The sequence below is a fragment of the Microtus oregoni genome, unplaced genomic scaffold (assembly GCF_018167655.1).
Source record: "Microtus oregoni isolate MIOR12 unplaced genomic scaffold, Mior012 000006F_ref0000085, whole genome shotgun sequence".
NCBI lineage: Eukaryota > Metazoa > Chordata > Mammalia > Rodentia > Cricetidae > Microtus > Microtus oregoni.
The window spans coordinates 7,177,933-7,204,640 of NW_024543065.1; the positions used below are offsets into that span (position 1 = coordinate 7,177,933).

General features: G+C 42.6%; 1 protein-coding gene across 5 annotated transcripts in view; it reads right to left on the minus strand.

Moving 5' to 3' along the window:
- Positions 1–671: 671 nt before the first annotated feature.
- The window catches only part of Akap7 (A-kinase anchoring protein 7), a 126,853-nt gene continuing 100,816 nt past the window's right edge, over positions 672–26,708 (minus strand). For 3 of the 5 annotated variants that reach the window (XM_041654202.1, XM_041654205.1, XM_041654204.1), the window contains one exon: positions 1,693–2,692. In XM_041654202.1, the coding sequence (XP_041510136.1) occupies positions 2,496–2,692 (197 nt within the window). In that variant the 3' untranslated portion in view covers positions 1,693–2,495. Of the gene's footprint in view, positions 2,693–26,708 lie in introns of all 5 variants that reach the window. The other 2 variants (XM_041654201.1, XM_041654203.1) reach the window with 1 other exon arrangement.

Below are 26,708 nucleotides of genomic sequence, written 5' to 3' on the forward strand. Positions count from 1 at the left end.
TTGGCTAGAGAGCCCAACCTCGGAACTCTGTTTGGACTCTGTGTCCTCATTAGGAAAACAAGGAAAGGCCTAAGCATCTTTGCTTCCTTCCTTTAGGGTTACTCAAGGAGATCTGTAATGACCTTCACTACTAAGTGACGGTTCCCAGTGGGCAACGGAGGGGATTCATGGTCAGTCCCTCAGAGGGGTTCATACCCAATTGTTGGAAGGCTTCACAACCAGCCACTGGGGTGTTCATGACCAGCTGTTGGGGTGGGGGTTCATGGCCAACTGCTCAAGGGGGTTTATTGGCAGCTACTATGGGGGGTTCATGGATTGCCCCTCTCACAGGGTTCATGGCTGGCTTCTGGGAAGGGGTTCATAGCCAGTAGCTAGCAGATCTGTATATTCAGATGAATTTGCTCTCTTCATCATTGTGATAAAAACTCTAGTGGCAGGGGATTACTTATTTTGAAGATGTCACTTAGCCTGTCTTTGAATTTTCTGTTCTGCGGTTACTTGTGTATGAAGTTGACTGATTTGAAACCATGAAACAGTCGGTTATGATGTAACAGTGTGCTTGTTTCCTTAGTACAAAGACAGGAAGCAGTCAAACTGCAATGACCCTGATCATGACTTTGGGACACCAACAAGGACCCAGTGATTTCCAGAAGAAAGAAAAGGAAAAGCAACAGGGGAAGCAGTACATTTATTAAGAGGCATGAAAATGCAGGAACTCATAAAGTATTACATTATGAATCAATGTAGTATTATTTACCCAGTGGAAAAAATAGCCAAAAATTCATGAGCAAACTGTATTGTATAAGTGAGATGATTATACATTTGATCTCTAATCATTTCCTTCCCCCATCCTCTATTAGTAGCAGCAATTTTTAAATGATGACTGAAAAAGCTGTTACAAATAAACATCACATGGGGAGAAACATTTTAAGAATGTTCTTTTGAAAATGAACCAGTGCAAACTATCCAAACTGTGAAGACCACCGTAAGACTTGGGGCTCATCTTCACAGAAGGAGAAAATAAAAACACTGAACATTTGCTAACTAAGAAATGAAAATGCAAACTACATTTTCATCAGTGAAAAATAATACATGTGGATATTATTTAAAAAAACATTCTTAACCAGCGACTGCAATGATTACATTTACAAATGTTCATTCAAGTACTGATACTCAATAAGCATTCAAATTGTCATCGACGTGATGTGAGACTGGACAAGCCAGGACAAGGCTAGTAAGAAAAGGGCCATATCAACAGGAGGCAGGCGACCCTTAGAATACTGTTGTTGGTTTCATTTTGGTTTTGACTATAAAGGATCTTTCATGGTCAACGTTTTTTGTTTTTTATCTGCAAGGACCCATGGAACATCTCACAACAGCTAATTAAAAAGTTATTTCTATAAAATGAGTCAACAACACCCAAACAAACATTCAAAAACTCAACTTTAGCTGATGATGATGATAAGGCAAAAATATGTTTTCTTTGGCAAGAAGTTGTTAATTCCTTACCAAATGTTGGTTCGTGGGCTGTGTAGACACTGTAAGAACACTTTAGTTATTTACCAAAGGGCTATCTATGGACTGGGCTGAGAGTCAAAAACTTTCCACAGCCGGAACCACAGCAGAGACCTACAGCAAAGTCATGCTGGAATCAGCATCGCTTGTGTGATTACCGTCATTAAGAACTCTTCCTTCAAAAAGCTCCTTCCTAATCATGGCCTGAGTCTCAGGCTTTAGCAAAAGTTCCTTGATCTGTTTCACTTTGGACTTCAGCTCCATCCTTTCTCGCTGCAAAGCTTCATTGATTAAGTCTTGGATCCCAACTGGCTTCTTGCCTACGGGGAAAAGATTATATAACACATTTAAAGTACAAATATCAATGAAATTCATTAAATATGGCACACTGAGTTATCAAAATAAGCCTGAAAAAACCTTTAAAATGTTACCCACGTTTCATAGAAAAGGTTGCATTTTGCCAAAAATATATAATTTATGTGAAACTTAATTTACTGTAAATAAAGATCATGGCATGGTAACAACACCCTGGGGACAAACGTAAAACATTGTGAACTCAGTACACTCATGATCGTCTCAACAGCGACAAACTGAACTCAGTACTGGACAGCTGTGTGCAAGTTTTGGCCTCAGATGAAGTAGTCAAATGTTCAAAGCGATGTAAACAAACGGCAGTATTCCAGCGGTGGCCAGTCCTCTCCCTCAGCCTGGCACGCCTTCCCAAAGTGCCCACTCTCCCTTGTGCACGCTTGATGATACATGAACTTGGGATTGCTCTTCTGTGAATTAATTTCTCCTGCCGGCCCCAGCGCCCCATTCTCTTCTGTCGTGTCGCAGCAACGCCAACGCATCAATCATAAACGAGTTAGGCAATCTCCGGGGCTTGAACAAGACACTTAGATAGCACATCGTAAGTCAGTCTGCGACCTAGCAGAGGGGCAGGGATGCTTTTCACAGAGCAGCGGGAACAGATTCCACTCTCACTTCCTGTTATTATCACTGCCTTTGCCATTCTGATTGGCCTCTTCAACTTTGGTGGAGTTCCCCTCCCCCAGCTGCTTTTTGTTCTGCGTTTCTTCCAAATACTGCTGGACAGCCTTGAGCACGGCGTTCTCCACCAGCCTCTTACTGAGCCTGACCAGTTCAGCATCCTCAGGCTCCCCTCGGTCCTTCTCACCTACATTCCACGAGAGAAGAGAGGTCACTGAGCTCATATTGCCATAGCAACAAGGCCACTGGGGCCCAGCTAATTCAGCTAGTTAAAAGAGCAAGTGTCCTTCACTCTGGCAAATGGGATCTATAAATCCAACAAGAGTGGGTTGCCTTTTCCTATGACATTTGTCCAAGTATGAGCCTGCCTATTGCTGAAGACAGTCCATTAGGCATGCCCTTGCCTGTGGCCTTCCCATTTCTACAAGGCTTTCATGCTCCTCTCTCGCCCAAGGCTAATTAATGGCTGCCGTTCAGCTACTTCTGGCCCACACCTGAGGTCTCAGGCACATGAATTCACCAAGGAGATCCGGATCTGCTGCTCCCTCGCCAATTCTAATTAGCAGGGAACCAAGAGTCCCCTCTTATCTCACGACTTGGGACCACTCATTCTAAAATGCTTGGCATGGAGATTGGCTGTCGATAAGCTCCCAGCACTCACACCAAGGCAAATGCAGTAACCAATGCCAGTAGCCGTGGTTTAAAAAAGGACTGCAAGACCAGCATTCTGTGTTTAGAATCTCATTGCTCTCACTGTAACTCAAGAGGCAGGAAATTCTCCCAAGAAGAGTTAAGACCCTTATGGTAACTTCCTAGATGTCACTGTCTTCTGATCATTCCGCCAACCCACTAGTGATGATCCAGGTGTAAGTAAATATTCACTTTACTGTTGTGTAAAAGAGTTACTTCTTCCATGTCCTGTTGCTATACATCACCCTGCCACCCATGCAAATCCTCTCTTTATTGGGGAAAAGCAAAGGAACTCTCGCGAAGTGCACTCCCTCCCTCCATTGATGTAGGTTGGAAAGCGGAGGGATGGTGTTGGAAAAGTCATCACACCACCCACAGTAAGACAAGCTCAGTGTGGGACAATCACCCAAGGGCTTATGATGACAAAGTCAGTGCTACACCTGCATGCTGGGGCCTGGGACAGGAGGATACCATGAGTGTAAGCAGGAAGACGGATGTTATTTTCCACCCTCATATATAACAGGGCTTGGAGAACAAAAGAAAAGGTACCAAAGGTAAAGCCTGGCCCCAGATGGACTTCCGAGTCCTGTCATTTTTCTACAACACGCATGCGGGACTGCTAAATATCCATCCCCAATGCCGAGGGACAGACATCGCAAAGGAAAGCAAGGATGGGTTAGGATCAACCTAGAGAAATGCCTTAGCAACTGCTTCCCCCTCAAACCTGGCAATATGGTAACAAAGAGCAGAAGTTTAAGCACATGCACAGTGCAAAACATGTTCAGAATTAACTGAGCTTTGATTTGGTGATAATTACAGAGAATCTCTAACCAGATACATCATGATATTGTGTAAAGAAGAAAGCAATCGTTAACTAATACAACTTTTGGTAAAAGTTCAGATTTTACTAGTAAGTACTAGGCAAGGAAATGTTGCCTAATATTTAAATTATTTGCTCTCAATCTTAAAGCACAGCATTTACCCTGTGCAGATGATATTTCTACACGCATTACATGCAACTATTTGTATAGCAGCTCTTCAAATTTAAAACGGAAAATGAGATGCAAATGAAGAGATGCTATTTAAGTGCCTATCATAGCCCTGGAAAGGACTTTTGAAATCTCTCACCCAGGCCAGTGACTACTTTTGTGGACCATTCCAGAACCCTAGTCAGCTTTCTCACTGGAAAGATAACAAGATTGGATTTAATTAATCAATAACTCATTCTCCAAAATCCCTCTCAGGTCTAATATTATGAAGCTTGTTATTTCTGTCAGTGAAGTGTCTCTGTGGCTTTAAATGTTCAAGTTATTTGAAATACCCTGAGTTTGTGGTACAGACTTGTATTCCCATACTCAGGACAAAAGTTCAAGGCTAGCATGATTTACAGAGGAGACCCTGCCTCAACACCTTTCCCGAAGAGAGAAGTTTGAAATATGAAAGCCTTTCCATAGAATGCTAATTTCCCTTCTGGCTGTCCTATTTTTGTTCTTGCTTTTACTATTATCCAAGTCAATCAAACTTAAAACATGATTATCTCTGACTTTCCTGCCCTTCATGAGCACACTTCATTGCAGAACGCTGTCAATATGTGCTTCATAATCTCGTCTGCCTACAAGTCACCCGACAAAATGCCTCTAGATGAACTTTTCTAAAACGTCCCTTTCAGGCTGGGGGTGGTGGCGCACACCTCTTACCCCAGTGCTTAGGAGGCAGAGGCAGGAGGACCTCGGTGAATTTGATCTACAGCCTGATCTACAGATCGAGCTCCAGTTCAGTCAGGGCTACACAGTGAGACCCTGTCTCAAAAAACAAAAACAAAAAAAGAAAAAAGAAAAGAAGTTAATTTGTTAATGAAAAATAAGATAAAATATAAAAATATCCCTTTCAGTCTCCATTTACCAGGGAAACAAGCTGGCACTTCAAGATTTCCCAAAATCTGCCTAAACAGCTGCTATTGCCTCAGTTCTGTGATCGAATTCCAACACCCACAGAAGCTTCCAGATCATTCTCTACTACCAGACGACCCTACCCTCTTCCTTCTAATTAAAATTTTACTTACTCCATGAAATGTCCCTTGCCATGCTGGCTGGACAGCAAACTCCTAGATTCCAGGGTCTCTGCGTATGCAGTGCATCGCCATTTGGCTATTCGGTCATTTATTCAACAAATATGCCTAAAGTTTCTACCAAATGCCTATGAAAATATAGCCTATATTTTCTCAGCCTATAGAAATACAACAGAGAACAAAACGAAATGAGATCCTATTGGCTTTCTTTTTAATTCTTTTATAAATTATGGCCATTCTTTATGAATTCATTCACAAAGGGATAGTCTGATGCCTGGGAAGATGGTCCAGTCAGGAACATGCCTGCATGCAAGCATGGAATCTGAGTTTGGATGGTAGGCACCCACATAAAAAACTGGGCACAGTAGTACCCATCTGTAACCCTGGCACTAGGAAAGCAGAGAAAGGAGGAGCCTGTAGCTCACTGGCCAACTATTCTACCCATTGGTAAACTCCAGATTCACAGAGAAACCTTGTGAACATAAGGTTGCGGTATGGCCATGGAAACAGCTGACATCTATCTCTGGCCTCTCATGCATGCATTCACATATGCATGTACACCTGCATGTACACATGCATCCACCTACATGTACATGTACCCCACACACATACGCAGGCTTGAGGACAGAAAATGTGGTAAGTCTGTTCCCTTCCTCTGTGCTAACAGATGGCACAGTTTATCCATCACAATAAGAGCTCAATGAATGTTTTTTGGGGTTCTGCCTAGTGAATTTTTATTGAAATCCTTGAAAGCAGTAGCAACAGTTTTGAATATTATTATCGCCCTATATAAATAGCACACCATGGCCAGGAATTTACATGGCCAGAAATTTAAATGCAAAATTAAATCTAAACAAGAGCAAAGAATTACAGATTAATTCAAATATCTATGTGAAAAATATGCATTAGTTTTACCCAATGAACTTGATCAATAAGACAAAATATTTCTCCAAATGATGATCAGAAATTAACAATTCACAATAACAAATTATTTCATTAACCAAACCCAAAATTAGCAAATCTTCCAGATCAGACCTGACTCAAGCTTCCCCACATAGTTTCTGCAAACCCACTCAAGCTGTTAATATTGTCTCACAGCAAACTGGCCATGGTGCATACGACGATAATCTCAGCACTTGGGGAGGGTCAGGCAGGAGGATGAGAAATGCAAGCCCATCCTGCGCTACACAGGGAGCTTAGGGCCAGACTAGGTTACATGCACCCTGTAAACGTTTTTACAAGTGTATGCACGCATACACATGTGTCCTGGGAAGGCAGAGCTTTATAAGAATGCACTTGTCCAAGAAGCCAGAATCTTCATTCCAGCAAGAACTTACAGCTAATTCAACATAAGAGACATTTTCAGATTAAAGTTATGCTATATTTTTCCTCTGCTTCATACTTGCAGAAGGACAGCAGTCTCTCACCCTAACCTCCCAGATACAGGTCACTCCTGCATGCCTCCTTAACAATGGCAGCTCACCACAGGATGACAACATACACAACTCTTTTAATTCCAGTAAGATACTTACAACAATATTCCTAACAAAAGCATCAAAATCATGATCAAAAATATCCTTTCTTGGTTTACTGACTCTCATACTTACTTAACAGATTACCGTTTGCCTTTGATACTGCATTTGTGAAATCTCCCTGACATATGTTTAGTGGTAGTGTTTGAGACATGGAACTCATCAGATAGCCTAGAATGGCTAGAAAAGACAACAATCCCCGTCTCAACCTTTGAAATGCAGGAATTACAGGCATAACCCACTACACCCAGCTACATTATTTCCGTGAAAATCCCGAGTAATATAAAAGTAGTGAAAAATCTTTTAAAACAACACAACACCATCAAAGGTGGTGGCTCATGCCAATAACCCCAGCATGTGGGAGACCATGACCAGAGGATAAGCTGAAGTCTAGTCTATCTTTTATAGCGAGTTTGGACCGCTCTGGACTAGAAAATGAACATATCCAAAAATATCATTCACTCGAGAAGAATAAATCCATTCAACACGGTATGTCCCAAAAGGCACAAAGTTAGGATATTTTTCAGCAAACTTTACGTGAGTAATTAGGAGTAAGCAAGTCAATAAGAGTGTGGCGCCATTTATTTCTGGACTTCACCCATTGCTCTGGCTCTGTTTATATTTACCTGAGAGCTTTGGTACCAATACAAGCCAGTGAAAAGGGTTATTTTTTGTGATCATAAAAAGGAAATAGCTCCTCAGGGGCAGAAAGAAAATTTTAGAACTTCTAGGATAATTTAAAGTGAGTCTTAGTGTAGCTCCATTGATCTTAACAAGCTAGCTGAGCTGACCCAACAAAAGCTGGGTTGATGTCAAATGAAAGGCTCTAGAGATTGCCACTGCCTACTGACAACATCTAAGTGTCTATTTGTACTGACAGGAATAAATCAATAGACAGCAATTTGATTTTTTAAAAAGCAGAAAATAAACCATACGAATCGAAGAGGGAGAGAGAGAGATGGAGGATGAAGGGAGGGGGAAACACACACACACACACACACACACTCACCCACACAGTGAGAAGACATCAAAATGGGAGCATTCACACCGAGAACACTAGCAGTTGTCCCTACACACCAAGCCTCAAAAGCCTTATTTAGGAGAGCAAATTTCCTCTGACCCCCTACAGCAGCTCTGTGGCTGTCACCATGCCACAAAAAGAACATATTGTACTATACCGTAAGCCCTATGGATACTGCTTGCATTATCACGACAAAACACAAAAGAAGAAAAGCTGAGAGGTTTATGAGCGTTCAGAGGCATACACACAAAAGGGAAGCTGGTAGGAAGCCTGGGCTCTATCACACCATGCCATGCTGAAAACCTACAAAAGAATGCGTGGAAAGGCATGCAGCAAGAGAAGAAGACAAGGTTCCCCGGGAAGCAGCACCTGACCTAAGGGGCTCTCCAATGTGATTAAAATAATAATAGCAAGAAAGGAAAGTCAGAAAATGGGAAAGAAGTCTCTCAACTGAAATACTGCACCCAGGGAGAAATATAAGTATTAAAAGCCACTGATACTTATGGCGAACATGCCTATAATCCTAGTACTTGGAGGACAGAGACTGGAGGAGCCAGAGTTCAAGGTTATCACTGGCTATATAGTAAGTTCAAGACAAGCCTTGGCTACAAGACATATTGTATCAAAATTCAAAACAAACAAAAACAGCACAGAACCAGTTACTGGAACAGCACTGGAGAAAAGGAAGGTGTGGGAGAAGCTGTTACTGATGCAAGCTTTTCTGGAAAGATCTGGGGAGAAACCCCACAGGAAGAGGCTCAGTAGCCGAATGGGCTTTATGCACCATAAGCCTGTATCTCACACTAAACTGAAGTCACCTGTGGCTCATCAACACTTAGAGTAAAAAGAGTCCCTCCCCTCCACTAGGAAAAACTCCTGAGAGTTCCCAACAAAGGTGAAGTCAGTGAGGCAAGTGTGGGCAAGGTAGGCCTTGGGACACGAGGAGACAAGACTGCGCAAGGAAAATGTGCCAGGTGGCCAACAAACCTGAGAGTGACCAGGGTGTGTGTGTGTGTGTGTGTGTGTGTGTGTGTGTGTGTGTGTGTGTGTGCCTGTGTGTGTGTAGCCTGTAATGCGTGACAATGGTTCCCCACACAACTGTTCAGAGCCACTAAGAACCGCAAAGCAGTGGGAAAGCCACCTTTGTGATGCTTCTGAACTCTCACAGATGGCCTCGCAGTTCTTCAGTTAAAATGGCCAGGCATCGCTGTCCCATGCTGGAATCACAGAACTAGGAAGATGGAGGTTGGAGAACTAAAAGTTAGGTGATAGTGTGGGTTACACAGTAAAAACTGGGGGCTGAAAAGAAAGGAGGAAACGAAATAAAAAAACAACTTCACTTGGGTCTGAAAGGAGGCTACCTTGACATCTTCCCACTACTTGCATAATTTTACACCTGCATAATTTTACACTCTAGAATCCTAATTATGTCTGCCTTAGAAGAGGACTTCTGTTCTGAACTGTGGCCATCTTGTCTTGCGTCTGCTGAGTTACAGGAAGCACTAACTACAGGCCTGTGGGCTACTCACAAAGCTATCACAGCACTCACATCAACCCTACACATCCCCTTCAATGAAGTGTGCTAAGACAGGCAAGGCTCCTCTCTCCACATTCTCAACATTAAACTGACATTGTCCTTAGACTCTTGTCTGTGGAAGGATTTGGCTGTACATCCTAGGAAACCATTTACATAAACTGATGGAGGAGAGTCATCTGTCTATCTGTTGCTTTCATTGGTTAATTAATAAAGAAACTGCTTGGCCTGATAGGTCAGAACATAGGTGGGTGGAGTAGACAGAACAGAATGCTGGGAAGAAGGGAAGTGAGGTCAGCCGCCAAGGAGCCAGCCACCAGGTCAGACATGCTGAATCTTTCCCCGTAAGCCACCACCTCGTCATGCTACACAGATTATTAGAAATGGGTTAATCAAGATGTGAGAGTTAGCCAATAAGAGGCTTGAGCTAATGGGCCAAGCAGTGTTTAAAAGAATACAACTTGTGTGTTGTTATTTCGGGTGTAAAGCTAGCCAGGCGGGAGCCGGGCGGGACAAAAACAGGCCTGCTCGCCTCAACAAGTGGTGCCCCTCACTACAATAAATAAAGCTGCTCTTGGTCAGCACCCAGGCTTTCCCCACAACACACAAGCAAAACGCTAAACCCCTTAGAGCACAGGTTCATACAGGTACGTTTTATTCTGGATTCTGTAAAAAGGTGTACGTGGGACAGGCATTGTGCTTCGGGTACAAAGAGCACCCAAGGGTAGGGGCCACATGTAGTATGTCCCTCCATTTACCACACCCTTGTCAATTTTAAACTGTGATAGGGGACTGGAGAGCAACTAAACTGAGTATCAACTGTTATCTTCAGAAAAGTAAGGAGCAGATGAGGTCTCAGAAGCACACAGCCTGCAGTCTGAGGGCTGCGGCAGTTGTCCAGGCAACCACAGCCAAAGCTGTCAATAAGGACAAAGCTAGGAGCCCTTTGGGTTCCTTTTTGGAGGGAGAAAGGACTTCTCATCCACACTTATCAGCCGGCCTGTGCCTGCACTTTGTCCCATTATCCCTGAACTGCAGTATGGAGCCAGGTTCCCGAGCCACACATCCTCATAAGAGCTTCCAAGGCACATGACTTAGGATGACTCCTATCACCTGGGCCTTATAGACAATGGTTCATGTAGTCATATCAAAGATGGAAGAAGACAAAGTTGTATTTGTAAGCCAGTCTTCCTAAGGAGTCTCTTGACTTCATTTTTCTAAGAGATGTTTCTGTGTCTCTTTTTGCAGCCTCTGCAAATGGCTCACACTCACCAACTGAAGGTCAGAGATTTTTAATTTGGGTAAAACCAAGAGTTAACTATAATATCTACCAAAATTATTCAATCAAATATAAACACACACATATACAAAACAAATCAAAGGTAAAAGATGGAAGATTCACCACAGCCAGGGACTATGACCAAAAGAAGGCCAGATAATCCATACCAGACAATGCACATCTCGGAAGAGAGAGAGAGAGAGAGAGAGAGAGAGAGAGAGAGAGAGAGAGAGAGAGAGAACAATCATGTAACACACAGGAATCAATTCAAGAGGAAATAAAATCCCTAAAGAGGACTGTGTTGTCTGTCCATACTGCTGTTCTAGAATACTGAGTAACCCACAAGTAACAGAATTCAATTTCTCATAGCTCTGGAGGGAGTTCCAAAATGAAGGCTCTGGAATTTGCACTTCTGGGGGTCCCCTCCTATGTCCTGACATGGTAAAGGGCAGGAAGGCACACAGGCACCAAGGCCCTTGGTGAGGCCCCTTTATGAAAGCACCTCATCTCCTGCCACAGGTGAACACCTCACCTCTCCATCCCTCACACTGGCAACACCTGAGCTGGAGGAGCCTCCTCAAACTACAGCACTGACAGACTTGTGGCAAACTGACAGAATTAAGAAGTTAATAAGTCTCTCCTGCAGTTTTAAACTTCAGCACCACTTTCAAGAACAGAAATAAACATGAAAAAATTTCATGAAAATACAGATTATGTGAACCGCACTAACAAATCAATCCACCTTAATAAAAATTATATGAGACACCACTCCATAACAGAAGAATAAAGATTATTTTTAGTGCATAGGAAACTTTTACCAAAGAGAGATCATCTTCTCAGTCATAAAATAAGTTGAAAAATGAAGAAGTAATGACTACACCCAACCCACAGTCTCAAGTTACAATGAAATTAAATAAGAAATTCATAACAGATATCTCGAGAATCCTTCAATAATGTACAAGTAAAACAGCACTCCTCAAAATAACTCAAGAAATGAAGATTCTCAAAATAACTCATATGCTCTGAAGATTTTAGCAGGGTTGAGGACTTAGCTCGTGGTAGGGTGCTCGCCTAGCAAATGTAAGTTAGGTCTTGGGTTCAATCCTCAGCACTAAGGATAGATATGAGATAGAGATAGATATGAATAGACTATCTAAAGGGGAGAGTGTATGTGAAAAACAAAAATGAAACCTACCCCAATTTATAACAAAGGTTACACTACTAAGAATTTTGGTAAAAAATGAGAAGACATAAAGATCCACTAAATGAGCTGCCATATTAAGAACACAGAGAACGGGAGCTATTTAACCCAAGGCCAGCTACAGGAAGGATGCTGAGCTAGGTTTGATCCCACGCTCCATAAAAAATCAGTAACACTAAATGGGGAGCTGGTTTGGGGAACAGAAATCAGTGGAACTGATAAAGCTTGTATAGATCTTCTTCAGGAACAAAAATTAGTAAGTATGCATTAATATCAGAAATGGGATGGAGCACATTACCATCAACTACACGAACATTGAGATCAATATTTAAATACTATGAGCAATTTCATCCCAGTGACACCACGAACAAGCATGTCCCTGAAAGACACAAACTGCCCCCAGCATTTCAGAGGGGAAAGAAAACTGATGAGTTGAACGGTCCGCACCTGTGAAAGAAGCCATTATTGAAAATCAGGAAAAGAGACCAGAAAGCTGGCTACACTGCAGAAATAAGAAACTACCAAACATTTTAGGAAGAAACCGTAGCAATTCAGTTTTGTGCAAACAAACACACACCCGTCCTGATTAGCCAGACCACACTGTGAAAAGCAAACAAAACCTTTATAGACCAATACTCCTTACTATAATTGATTTTCCGGGGCGATCTTACAGATTTCTGCCTATCTTTGAAATGCCTCTTTATTTTCATTGATGCATGTGTCTACCTTCATACAATACCATACCACGTTTGCTGCTGTAAATTCAAAGTAAGTCTCAAAATAAAAGCCAGATCCAAGGCCATTGAAGCCAAGGGATTGTCAACACAGGTGCGGAGGCAATTAAATATACTAGGGTGATCTTAGGAAGCGGTACTAGAATCACTAGATACTCATGCCAAATAAGCAAGCAAACACACCTCTTATCCTGCATTGCAGACCACACATACAAATTAACTCAAGTAGGAACACAGGTGACTGTAAGGGCTCAAACACAAAGAATGTAGATGAGATTACCCAAGAACTTCTTAGTAGCCATGAGTTTCTTAACTAGGACATCAAAAGTATAGACTACAAAAAAGAAGAAAAAGATACTCCTGACTTCATCAAAATATAAAACTTTTATTCCCCTCACAATAATGACTAAGAAAATAAAATGTAAACCACAGAGTGATAAAAAAATATCTGCAAAGTGAAGCCTTTAAAGAATTTGAACATAAAGCCAAACAGCAGCTGGGTGGTAGAGGTGCATACCTTTGATCCCAGCACTCAGGAAAAACCTGTGAGTTCAAGGGCCGCCTGGTCTACAGAGTGAGTTCTAGGACAGCCAGAGCTACACAGACACTGTCTTGAAAACTCCCCCCAAAAGTAATTTTAAATGGAATAAAAAAAACAAGCAAATATAAAAGTTATCCCCAAAAGTTGAAGATGTATGCATGGAGGCTGGATGTGATGGTACATGCCTTTAATCCCCACAATTAGGATGCAGAGGCAGGAAGATCTCCGAGTTCAAGGCCAGCCTGGTCTACATCGTGAGCTGTATGACAGTCAGAGCTATATAGAATGACCCTGTCTCAAAAACAAAGCAACAACAAAAATGTATGGATGACCAAGAAGCAGGGCAAAAGACAGTCAACATCAATAGTCAACAGCAAAAGGCAAATTATGGTCACAATAAGATGATGCTACTCACCCACTCAAAGGACTTAGTTAAAGGCACACACAACATGAAGAATTGCTAAGGCCATGAAGCAAGCAAGCAGCGCTACTATTACTAGTACACCTGTACATGTTAAACAAATAAACACAAAATCCCATTTTGGGGAGTTTGGGGTAATTCTTATAAAAGTTGACTATCTCTTACCACGCTCTCCAGCAATCTCTCTCACCTCTAGCTTGACCTGAAAACAGGTGAGACGAAGAGCTAGATGGGAAACAGACCAGCGGTTCTCGGGAGCTGGGAGATCAACAGGAAGGAACGAAACCATTCTGGAGGGTGGTGGAGCTGTCTATGCTCTCACTTGCGGTGGTTACTATGAATCTTACGTTCATTAAAACTCATAGAACTAAACACGAGCAAGAGCAGATTGACCGAATGTAGACTGGACTTTGCTTTTCACAATGCGATTGGGAACAGCTTCTTCCCAATGATGAGCACCCAGTGTAGCCTCTATAGGGTCAAACAGGGCTTGCTGACCAGTCTCACACTTGTCACTCTGACATCAGCCTGTGGCTGCCCCTGAGTAGGACTTCCTGACTTCTCACTATTTTAAGACACACCTCAACTGCAACGTGTGTAACCTCACAGCTGCAGGCCTGCTTCTCGGCTGTTTTCCTTGTGAGTCACAGTTTGCTGTGGTGTTCACTATCAAAATATTTTCCGTAAAATTGACTGGAGTGACTTGTGACTGTAAATGGGAACTAAATTGTTTTTCTTCTTCCCTTCTGTGTATCAGACGTATCATCTACTGCAATCTGCTCAAGACTGAAAACAAAACCGGCTCCCTGTGTGGGAGTGGCAGGTGATCACGATCTGTTGTTGGAATCTGCTTCAAGAGGGAGCAGGACTCTCTGCAGTTGGTCTTCCTCGGGATTCGCTCCGTGTTGTTTGCAGAATCTACCCATGAGTCCACATTACAAATTATTATCATACAGAAACCACGGAGTTTCCTCCCTGAATATCAGTCCCTGCATTTTTTCCAGTTGGAATGTGGGGGCTTTCAAGGTCCCTGACTGGTCACTAAGGCCACTCTGAGTCACCCAGTGAAAAACAGACTGAGATGGACAATTCTGAATCGAAAAAACTAGGTAGGTATTATCAATACAAATCCAGGTCCACAGGAGTATCAGGAAAAGGATGAATGCCATTGAAAAAAAATATTTTTAGGACAAAGATACACGTCATAAGTAGAAATCTCCATGTAATTGTCTCTTGGCCAGCAGAAAACATGGAGGCTGAAGATGACAGTATGCTTAGAATCTTAACTACTGCACACATCTATCTGATTAGCCATCTATTTCAAGAGAGCTGGACAGAAGAGCCAGCTTTTGATTTCTCGGTTATTTCTGATAACACACACCTTTCTTTCTAAGCTTGTATTCTAAACTAGGGCTCAGTTGGAGCAGAAACAAAGGGTACTTTCCCATTGCTGAGTGCAATGTTCAGCAAGGTCGGTCAGCCGAGAAAATACTGCCAAACAATCTAATCAGGTAGCATATGCCATATTCTTCTTCGGCTCTTTATAAGCAATACGGGCACACCCAGGTCAGACAAAATACCAACGGAGGACAATAAGTCACAACACCAATAACAGGGACAGCTTCCTTCCTCTATCCACCTAGAGGGATTCCTGCTTTGCAAAGGAGGTCAGAAACATTATCCCACTTTGTTTTCACCAGCTTCTCATAAGTGTTAATAAAGAACAACACCACAAGTTTACAAAACCTGGTAGGATTCCACAGTCACAGAAATAGAAATCTGGAGTTCTCTGACTATGAAACTTAGCCCGCCCAGAACACCTACCCCAGGTAGGTAGACTGTAGAACTTTCATCCGAGGACAAAGCAGGTAAATGTGAGAAATGCCAATGACCAGATGGTTGACGGGAGAATGGAAAATTGGGTTTCACTCCCAGTACATCATTCTTCACTGTAAATTCTCAGGCCTGCGTACACATATTTCCTCCTTCCGTTCCTTCCTTCTGTCCTCCCCTTGCATGTCTTCCTCCCTTCCTTCTTTTGTCCCTCCTTCTGTCTTTGTCTCTTCCCTCCCTCCTCTCTCTACCTTCTCTCCTCCATACTTCCATCTTTCCTTCCAGAAACATCCACTACATACCCTCCCTGTGATAAGCAGCTGCATTATGAATACAGAACTGAACCCAATCTAGCCCTACCTTCAGAAAACCTGCAATTCAATAGAAACGCATGACAGTAAAAAAAAATAAAAGGTCACAGATGCTCTGCAGAAAAGAGGAACAATACAGACTGGATACACAAATAAAAACTGGCAGGCTGAGGAGGTTACTAAGCAGGGAAGAACACAGGCTGCTCATCCAAAGAACCAAGGTTCAATTCCCACCACCTACATGGCAGTTCACAACCATCTGTAGCTCCAGCCTCAGGGCATCTGACACCCTCCTATACCTCTGTAGATACCAGGCATCCACATGGGGTACCTACACAGATGTAGACAAAACACCTGTACATGTTGAATACACCCAAAAATTTGAAAGACTATAGACAAGGGCTGGGGTGTGGCTCAGCTGGTGGAGTGCTTGTCTAATATGCCCAAAGCCCTGGTCATAAACTGCAAGTCCTGGGGCATATCTCTAATCCTAGCTAGCAATTAAGAGGCAGGAGCATGGAGATCAGTAAGCTCAAGGTCTGGGCTATACAGATATCTCAAATTCCAGGCCAAGTGCCCTATCTTAAAAAATAAAATAATAAAATAAAAAGAAGGCTGGTCAAATCAAAGACAAAGTACTCCACACCTCATGTCCTCATGGAGAAGGAAGGGGGGTGACACTTGAGTCAATGCTTCTCAGGTAGACCAAGTAGAAGAGCTTGGCAGGACATAACAGGGCCTGGCACTCCACGAGTGTGGCCTGTGTGGCTAATGGCATCTTGCTCTAGTGCCCGGTGGCAGATGAAGTGAGAAGGAGAGCGGCCATGCTGAGGAGGGTGTCAGCGAACATTCCCTTACAGGACCAAACTAAACTTTCATATTCTAAAATATACACAAATTTGTAAGGCTTTTCTGCAAGGAATGGTGACTTGCACCAGCTACTAAGGTATAACATCAATTCTCAGAACACTGCAATGTGTGTAAGTCTGGTTTGGTTCACATAGTCCTCTTACTTAAAAAAAAAAAATACTACATTTGCTATTGACTAAGTGATTTCTCTTCATTTGTCTTAATTTTGTTGTAAATAAGTAGTCACCTTGTTAGGAGAGAACTAAACTATCAGGATAACTACAAAGTAGCTGAGAACATCATGAATATTTCACATGTGTATTACGTGTGGTGTGGGACAATTCTGTATTCTGTCAATTATGTTTTAAATAAACGCCGATTGTCCAGTAGTCAGGCAGGAAGTATAGGCGGGGCAATAAGAACAGGAGAATTCTGGGAAGGAGGAAGCTTTTTCCCCAGTCCTGTCCAGGTGAAAGACTCCCAGTCCAGCTTGCTAAGCAGCTTAGCACCAGATGAAAGACCCCCTGCCCAGCTTGTTAAACTTAGCACCGGTAACGCCATTTTACAAGGCTTGTACTGAATATTCAGGGTTTGAACAAAGGGCAGTTTAGAAGCTGCCAAAACGAGATAGAGACACCTGTGGCTGGGCCGGGGGAGGAACGAGGAATACCGAGAATGTGGCTGGGCTTCGTCTGTCCCAGGCGGGGAGGAACACCGAGAAGACACCCTGTCTGCCCTAGATAAGAGCCAAGGCAGCCCATATCTAAATTCTCGGAAACTAGGGACCTTGTCCCGACCTGAACTCGGCCACATTCAAACTAACCAATAAAAACCCTGTAACTACGCTTCTCGCTTCTGTACGGCGCTTTTTGCTCCCCAAAACATATATAAACCCATTACCCCGACCTGGAGGCGCACAAGTCCTCCGAGAGACTTTGTCGCCCCAGGTACCTGTGTATCTGAATAAACCTCTTGCTATTTGCATCCGTACAAGTGGTCTCGCTGTTCCTTGGGAAGGGTCTCCCCAGAGGAAAGACACTCTTGGAGGGTCTTTCACAGGCACTGAAGAAGCAGGATGTGACCTGCCCCATGTGGCTAACATAGATAAGAATAATGGGTTAATATACGTTACAAGAGTTAATAAGAAGCCTGAGCAATAGGCCAGGCAGTGTTTTAATTAATACAGTTTCTGTGTGATTATTTCGGGGCTAGCTAGCAGGGTGGCCAGGGCGAAAAGCAGGCCCACATGTTACAGGTGTATGATTATGTGCGTGTGCGCACATACGGGTTTGTTTCTGTTTTTTAAAAAGTCTCTAGCATATTAGTTTACTTCAAACTCCTTATGTATCTGCAGAAAACCTTGAATTGATCTTTCATACCTTACCTCAGGAGTACTGGGACAGCATGCATGTGCCAATCACATTCAGCTTATACAACACTGGGTATCAACTCCAGAGTTTCATGTATTCTAGGCAAGCATTCTACCAACTGATCTACACCCCGAACCTGAAAATACATATTTAAACAAAAAATGAAATATTTTAAGTTATTCCACTTTATCTGTCTTTAACTCAACCACCTAACCCTAAACTAAATGTCTGGTGGGTGAGAAGAATGGGATTCTGACTGCAAACTTTTCTAGTTTCTCGGGTATAAACACATAAAATAGGTCACATGCCCCTGTTTTGCTTTGATGGCTAGTAACCCCCTTTTAAAATCTGAGCATGAGAACCAGGGTAAACAAACGCGTTTGGTCAGCACACTTGCTTGTGAACCCTGGCTAACTGTGGACAAAGTCCACATCTACAAAGCAATTACAATGAGTGAGATAGTTAGCATGAAAGATAAGGTGACCAATCAGCAAAACAAAGTCAAGACAAGCGCCATCCTTAGCCACCTTTTCTGAGCATATACAGTAAAAATGAATAAGGAAACATAGCACCACCTTCCTAGAAAAACTGAAGCCTAGTGACCTCTCTATGTGTTTAACATTCAGGGAAAATAACAGTTGAAGAAAGTAATGTAGGGTGAAGTTTTCTTTTCTCAGTGTCTATGAGTACCAGTTTACCAGAAACTTCTATCAGAAACCTTCCACAGAAAACTAAGCTAGTATGTATGTTTGCTGAACACTGCACAGGTGGTGTGTAAATGGACATGCACACGGTCCATCAGCAGTACTCAAGCTCCGTGTACAGAAGAACTGCCACCAGCCAATGACTGAAAGAGACAGGCACAGGTGGCACCAGGTGGACAAGGGACAGTCACCGCTATGCTAGGCTTCCTCTGCAGACCATGAGCTTGGTTCCCACAGAGAAAGGGGTGTGGGAAACATGGGTAGAAGGAGACAACAGATGACCTGAATTAATCCTTTTGCTCCCCCTTCTTGAAGGGTCAGAATCAGGCCTCCCTGCAGCTGCTTAGCAGTGGCTCTCACCCATCCTAATGCTGCAGCCCTTTAATACAATTCTTCATGTTTTGGTGACCCCCAACCTAAAGTTATTTCATTGCTACTTCATAACTGTACTTTGGTTACTGTTTTGAATTGTAATATAAATATCTTATATGCAGGATATCTGATATGTAATCCCAATGCGGGTGGCGACCCACAGGTTGAGAACTGCTGGTTTGGAGCCTTCCTTGAAGTGCTAAGTGTGAAGAGTCAAGTCCATCACCACATGCTGTAGAGCCTACTGTCCTACACACTGAGTCCCCACTTCTGCAGTTTTCCAACTACCTGCTCCTGGTAACTATGTTTAGGAATCTCTTAATAATAATAAACCTGCCTCACATTAAGCCCCTGTAATGCAGACCTTCTCCCACACATGTTAATCCAAAGCTCAATTCAATGTCTACATATGTCAAATTGAGGATATGGAAACCAGGGGGCTTGACTAGGTCCACTTGGCTAAAGCCTGCCAAAACTGTAACTCAAATGTGCAATCAGTGTGGCCCTAACACATCATACTTTTGACACTGTACCACAATGCTAATCTCTCTTTACAATGAGACTTACAATCATAAAATATTTTACTGCCTCTTCTCAAGTTATAAAGTCAGAATGTCATACCTGTGTCCCTGTAGAAATCAGCCTTCCTGTGTCTTACTATTTTTATTTATAAAATACAGATAACAGCAATTCTACAGTCCGCGGCTGTTGTAAAAAATAAGACAATACAAAGCTCTGACCGAAGCAGATGACTTAAAAGTAAGCACTTTCATTTTTCCTTTCTTTTTAAAGACATTCCATTCTAATTGTAAATACTTGTGAAGGGGCAGGCTATGTGATGAGGGATTCCTCTCTGTATGCTGTGAATATGTTTTATTATCATTGGTTAATAAAGAAGCTGCTTTGGCTTGTGGCAGGGAAGAATAGAGCTAGGTGGGAAAACTAAACTGATTGCTGGGAGGAAAAAAGGCAGAGTCAAGAGAGACACATGTAGCCACCAAAAGGAGACAGACAGATGCCGGACAGAACTTTACTGGTAGGCCACAGCTACATGGCGATACACTGATTAATAGAAATGGGTTAATTTAAGATGTAAGAATTACTTAATAAGAAGCCTAAGCTATGGCCAAGTGATATAATTAATATAGTTTCTGTACAATGATTTTGGGTCTGGGCAGCCGGGAAAGAACAAGCAGTCTCCCGACTGTAGGTACATGCGTGTGTGCGTGCAGGTGCCTATAGTGCCTAGAAAATAGTGTCGGATCCACAGAAGCTGACTGTAACCTCTCTAGTCTGAGTACTAGGAGCCGAACCTGGGTCCTGCACAAGAGCAGTACTCCCTCCTACCCAGCATCCTGAGCATCTCTCCAGCACCACTACGGTTTCTTGAAATAGTGTGGACATGACTGCAAACAAGGAGTTTATATTGCATGTGCAGGTGGTGTAGTAGGATGTGGAGATGCCTTCTAGCAAGGTCATATATTGTTCTGTACAGCGTAAACTACACTCTTTTACAATCACATAATGTACCATTTTGATATAGAGAAAAACTACTGTATGTTAATTAGTCTTGCAAAAGATGTCCAGCAGATATATAAACAGACTACACCAGAAATAGCATGATACAGATGGTCTTGGGTTTCTAGATACACTCATTTGAAATGTGTAGCATTGTAAAACTCAAGTTCCATTTGTATGCAACCCCTCCAAGAACACACCTACTACAGAACGTGTGTCACACATCTGTGATAGATGTCACAGCCATTCACATCTCAACTTCGCTGCTCTCATCTTCCTGGTAATCATGACAAACCTTCTATCACAGGGCTTCCTTCCAGTCATTCATTCCTTTTTGCTAAAGTCCCAAAAGGGCTGATACAGTTATTAGCTTAAAAACATAGCAGCAGAGTTAAGCTAGGAGAAAAATAAAACAGGACCAATTTTATTTATTTTTTTGGTTTTTCGAGACAGGGTTTCTCTGTGGCTTTGGAGCCTGTCCTGGAACTAGCTCTGTAGACCAGGCTGGTCTCAAACTCACAGAGATCCGCCTGCCTCTGCCTCCCGAGTGCTGGGATTAAAGGCGTGCGCCACCATCGCCTGGCTAAAAAGCAATTTTAATAAGCAAGTAAAGACCCCAGGTCACAGAGGGGTGGATCATAGAGCTACTGGACTCCCAATGTCCTCAACTTGAGGGGAAAGCAGCTGCATGGTGATTCCCCATGTGAGGAGCCCAAAGATCTCTCTGGACCAGCCTGCTTATTGCTACACAAACCTTGGAGCTGCATCTATCCCACACCCTCCTCCCCTTCCATATCTTCCTTCCACCTTTTCCCCAAGCAAACAAGATAAACGGACCACTCACTCACTTTTCCCTAGGTGTCCCAGCTTCCCCCACTTCCCCTGAGGCTCCTGCAGAGCTGTTTAAACTTCACCTAGGTTACCCTGTGGACCCTGGCAGCCCAGCTCAATAGCTCTCCGGGAGCCCTGTACAAAGTGAGGGAGCAGTGGCATACAGGCTATTCAGTGCAGTTTCTGATTTCACATGTGGGAAGGAGAGAAACTCATTGTTTCCCGGAGCTGAAGGAAGTCCTACCTCCACAACTGAGGCCAGTACAACAGAAGCTGTTCGAAGCCACTCCCCGCACCACTCAGCAGAAGCTGAGAAGCTGGATCACAAAAGCTGAAAAGAGGGCTGGGGAGGAGCCCATTGTACTGTAAGTGGTTGCCAGGCAAGCACAAGGAGCTGAGTTCAACCCCCAGAAGCCACACAAAAATACCAAGGCAGTGACACATTTTCATGATCTCAGCATTGGGGAGGCAGAAACAGACAGGCAGGATCCTTGGGGCTGGCTGGACTGACAGCCTAGCCAAACTGAGGAAGAGCCAGGCCAGGAATTCTGTCTCTAAACAAACAAATAAAAGCCTCCCCCCCCCCCCAAAACACACACACAGTGTGCACACACATGGACACGAGTGTGTGCATGATAAGAGACGGAGAGGTGGAGGCTGAGAGTGTGCAAGCAGGCTGTCTTGTTTGCACTCAGGAGCCCATGAATCCTCTCCTAGATCCTCCCTTTTCATTAAGACTCTGTCTTGATATATTGATTCCTGTCACTGCCTCAATACATTTTATTGTCCTTTCTATTTTTACTGTGATCAATCCCCAGATACTTCTCAGAATTCCTCAGACTTTCTGCTGCCTTAGGCCCTGACGTGGGCCTTTGGTTCCTTTTAACTCTAATGATGAGCAAAAACATCTTTTACTGCCAGTGCTGATCTGCACTGGCTGCAGGCCTAACTCCCCACGTAGTCACTGGGCTGTCCCCACACAGGGACTGGCAGTGAGTACCCTCAACACAGAATGAAGGACAGCCACTATCCCCTACAAACAGCATAAACGACAATGCAGAACATGTATCTAACTAAATAAGGCATTTAAAAATAATATTAAAAAACTGATGAAAAAATAGTTTTAAAACAATTTGTTCTCTTTCATGAACACAGGAGAAATACACAGTGGAAGAAAAATGACCAGATGAGATGACCAAGGAGGGAGGAATGGGCAAGAGAGAGTAACGGGGTGAACATGAGCAACATCCATACACATGTACGTGGATGCCATAATTAAACCAAGAATTCAGTATCCCAACTAGAAAGTAAACGATAATCTGGCCATCTTTAGTTTGTTAATTTTATGTAAGGATTTTCCTTAAAAATATTAACTAATTTGAATTATCATATATGATGTCTATTTTGAAATAGACATTTTATAGGGTTAACTTTTTGGTCTAAATTATAAATGTGATAGTTTTTAAAAAAGCTACATCCTTACTGATCTATTGGGAGCTCACCAAGGCCAGTGGGACTGGGACTGAATAAGCATGGGACGAACCCGGATTTTCTGAACGTGGCGGACAATGAAGGCTGATGAGAACCCAAGGACAATGGCACTAGGTTTCGATCCTAATACATAAACTGGCTTTGTGGGAGCCTTGCCTGTTTGGATGCTCACCTTCCTGGTCCTGGATAGAAGTGGGAGGATCTTGGACTTCCTGCAGGGAAGGGAATCTGGACTGTTCTTCATTCTCGAGAGGCAGGGGGAATGGAGTGGGGGGAGGGGGAGAGGGGGAGGGGAGTGGGGGGAGGGGGTGATGTGTGTGAGGAGGGGGAGGGAAATGGGAAAGGTTTTTTTTGCAACAACTAAAAATAAAATAAAATAAAATAAAAAGCTACATCCTTGTTAAATATGGTTGATACTTTTGTCACCAAGAAATACGAACTACATAGCTGGGTGGTGATAGTGCACACCTTTAATCCTAGCACTTGGGAGGCAGAGGCAGGCAGATCTCTGTGAGTTCAAGACCAGCCTGGTCTACAAGAGCTAGTTCCAGGACAGGTTCTAAAGTTACAGAGAAACCCTGTCTCAAAAAAAAAATAAAATAAAATAAATAAATAAATACTACAAATTGGCACAAACTAAAAGTTTATCTTGGAACAATGGAAAATATAGACATTATTAAAACACAGCCAACAACTATTGGTCCCTGAGCTTCAACCCCACCCTCCTCTCCGAGACTGAAGACACAAGGCCTGAGACTGCCAAAGTCATCCCTTGGCCAGATGTATTTGCGAGGTTCTCCAGGAGGATGGCTGGAGGTTAAATGGAAACTGCACTAAGGAGGCAGAACTATCCCTTTGCCATTTGCTCACTGCCCTGTCCCTGCTGCTCCAACCACCTGCCACTGTTCCTCACTGCTCCCCTCCAGAGGTGGCAACAGGTTCCAGAAGCACCTGGTTCTGGTCTTCATTTCTTCTCTTTACTCCTGAAGGTGGCCTCTATGATTCCCTTTAAGGTGCCAGTAAAGCTGACTGATGTCTTATTCGCATGGGCCAAAACCCCAACTTTAGTGGCCCCTCTTTCAAGTCCCAGAGGCCCCTTCCTAGGGACAACAACCCCTCCTAAAAGCTCTCAGCTATGCAGGACCCTCCTTTCCACAAGCCCAAGCCCGAGAATTACTATATGTTTAAGTCAGTCTGGACTTTACACTCATTACTCCAAAATCCATTCAACTAGTTTTAATTCTCTCTATTAAAATACCTGGTATAGCCCCTGTTTTCTTAGCTGTGCCATAACTAATATCTGAAATTCTCTTTAATTTCCCCTCACTCAATTTTGCATCCATAGATGATTCAAACATGTACAGAAACAAAGGGTACAAAGATAAAGACAGCTGCAAAGCTAAAGCAGCTACAACTGGATATTTCATGAATAAACTTCCTCATAAATTAATCTATTATAGTCTTTTAACATCAAACTTCATGCAGTTGTACACATTTTAGGTTCTGTGAAAAAAAAAGGTCTAACTTTACATTAGAAGTTAAGTAGACTATTATATACAATAGTGAATATATATTACCACTCAGTGAATTCTTAGCTTGGATTTAATATGCCAATTTAAAAAGTATCTCAGAATAAATCTAACATTTCAAAACAACTTCATTATAAAGACAATCACACAGCAGGCAACACACACAAGCTTGCTAGCACCAGGACTTGCTTATAATCAGTGAGTTCATAACCCACATTTATAACACAACACAGATTAGATAATGAAGTGCCTACATGATTGCCAAACTGTTATTAGCCTCTATTTTAAAGCGAGCTTGCTGATCTCAAAGACATTAATTGGAACGCCACTCAATAGTCACTGGAAACTAATTTAAAAGTACATACAGTCATAAAAATTCTGGTCCTCTACTTAACATTTGGTGACAAAACAGTTTAGAAATTCTGCCTTTAAAACCTTCTACCACAAATATATTGTAAGTTATTAATACAAACTCTACTTGGATGTCTCTATTAACAACCATTTACATATTTTTATTGTTTAATATAAAACTTACTGTAAACATAACTAGAATGTTTCTGGACTTAATTTGCCATTACCATTTGGCTTTGTTTCATTTATTTGTGTGTTTATGTGTACGTGTGTGTGTGGACATGTGTATGTGTGTGTGTGTGTGTGTATGTACATACCACAGCACATATGTGGAAGTCAGAGGATAATCTGTAGGAATTAGGTCTCACCTTCTACCATGTAGGATAAAATGAAATGATTAGACTCGCAGTAAGCATGGGTACTGACTGAGCCATCTCAGCAGCCAACCACCTGCTGTCTAAGACCATAAGTCTATGGGCTTACTAAAACATCCACCGTTCCTAAGTCTGTCTCAAAAGAACCATAAAGGACCTTTCTGCATTTCCAACTTTCACACACTCTAAAACAGATAATCCTGCCTTCTCTCATTCCATTCTGGAGTTGGAATCGGCTAGCCTCCTGGGGTCTGTTTGCAGCCTCCTCCCCATCCTGGTCTCCCTTAGGACGGATTCCAGTTTGACAGGACTTTAAGGAAGGCTTGATACAATAAAGTTAGACATAAAGCATTAGGTTAACAAACCATCCATTTGCCGGTTTATATGCAACCATAAATTATAGCATTCAAAGTTCTGAAAATGCTGACTTTATAGCTAACTTTTACTCTAAATTAAAATGCTTTAAATGCATTTAAAATGCTTAGAAAGTGTGAGTTTTTTATTTCTGCTCTAACTGACATATGTTAGACATACAACTAGAGCTTGATGTCATTCACATGGCAAATGCCAACGATAGCTCTCTGACCACAAAGTCACATGGAGGTGGAGCTATGGGGCAGGAAAGCAAGTGTGGACCATTATATTTCACAGGGTCCTTCTTCCTTCTCCAGCAGCATCAGCGGTGAAAGCCGTCATTTAATGTCTGGGTGATAAAAAATCCTTACTTCCCTCTATCCCAAGCATCCTGTTCACATATTACTTCTTCCCTGGTTTTTCATACATGTATCATATGTTTATAAACATCCTTAGCTAAATTAATAAGTTGAGAAACACTACACGAAAACAAAAAAAATGTTTCAAATATATTTTGACTTATAATGAAACTAGCATTTGCACCCCAGTTACTACAGCATTTAAATGCAAGTTACACTTACTCCTTTTTTCAGGTTTTGTCTCTGACTGTTTCCCAACTGAAAGATTTATTTTAATAGTTCCAAGGTCTGTTAACTTCTAACTCTGACATTATGAATGTTCGTCATGGGGCAATTAATTTCCTAAAATGTGTTTTGTAGAAGCTGTGTTTGTTCATGTCAGGTTGTAAAAAGCCACCTATAAGAACGGCTTAAAGCAACTGCCAGTCTCTGTGGCAATTAACCTGCCCTACCTGGCCTTGGCTGACTTGGTTCTGCAACCTTCCTGGCCTAGGAAGGGCGTGGCATCACCTGCTAGACAGAAAAGACTTGTACTACTGAGAGGACAATAAAATAAAATAAATCAGCTTTCGGCTTTAAAAAGTCATGTAAATTTAAAAAGAAACCTCCAACAATAATAACTTTGCATCACTCATCCCCGGGTCCTCTGAACACCTGGTCAGAGCTTTCCAGACGGGGAATGCTCAGCCATGTGAGCTGAAACAGGACATGTTCTGCTGAGCACCTCTCACAAAAGGCCAGATCTCACTGCAGCCAAATGCAGAATTGATGTTTATAAGAAGACAGGGAATGGCCAGGCAGTGGTGGTGCCTGCCTTTAATCCCAGCACTCCAGAGGCAGAGGCAGGTGGACTCTTTGTCAGCTTGAGGCCAGCCTGGTCTACAGAGTAAGTTCCAGGACAGACAGGGCTACACAGAGAAACCCTGTCTGGGGGCG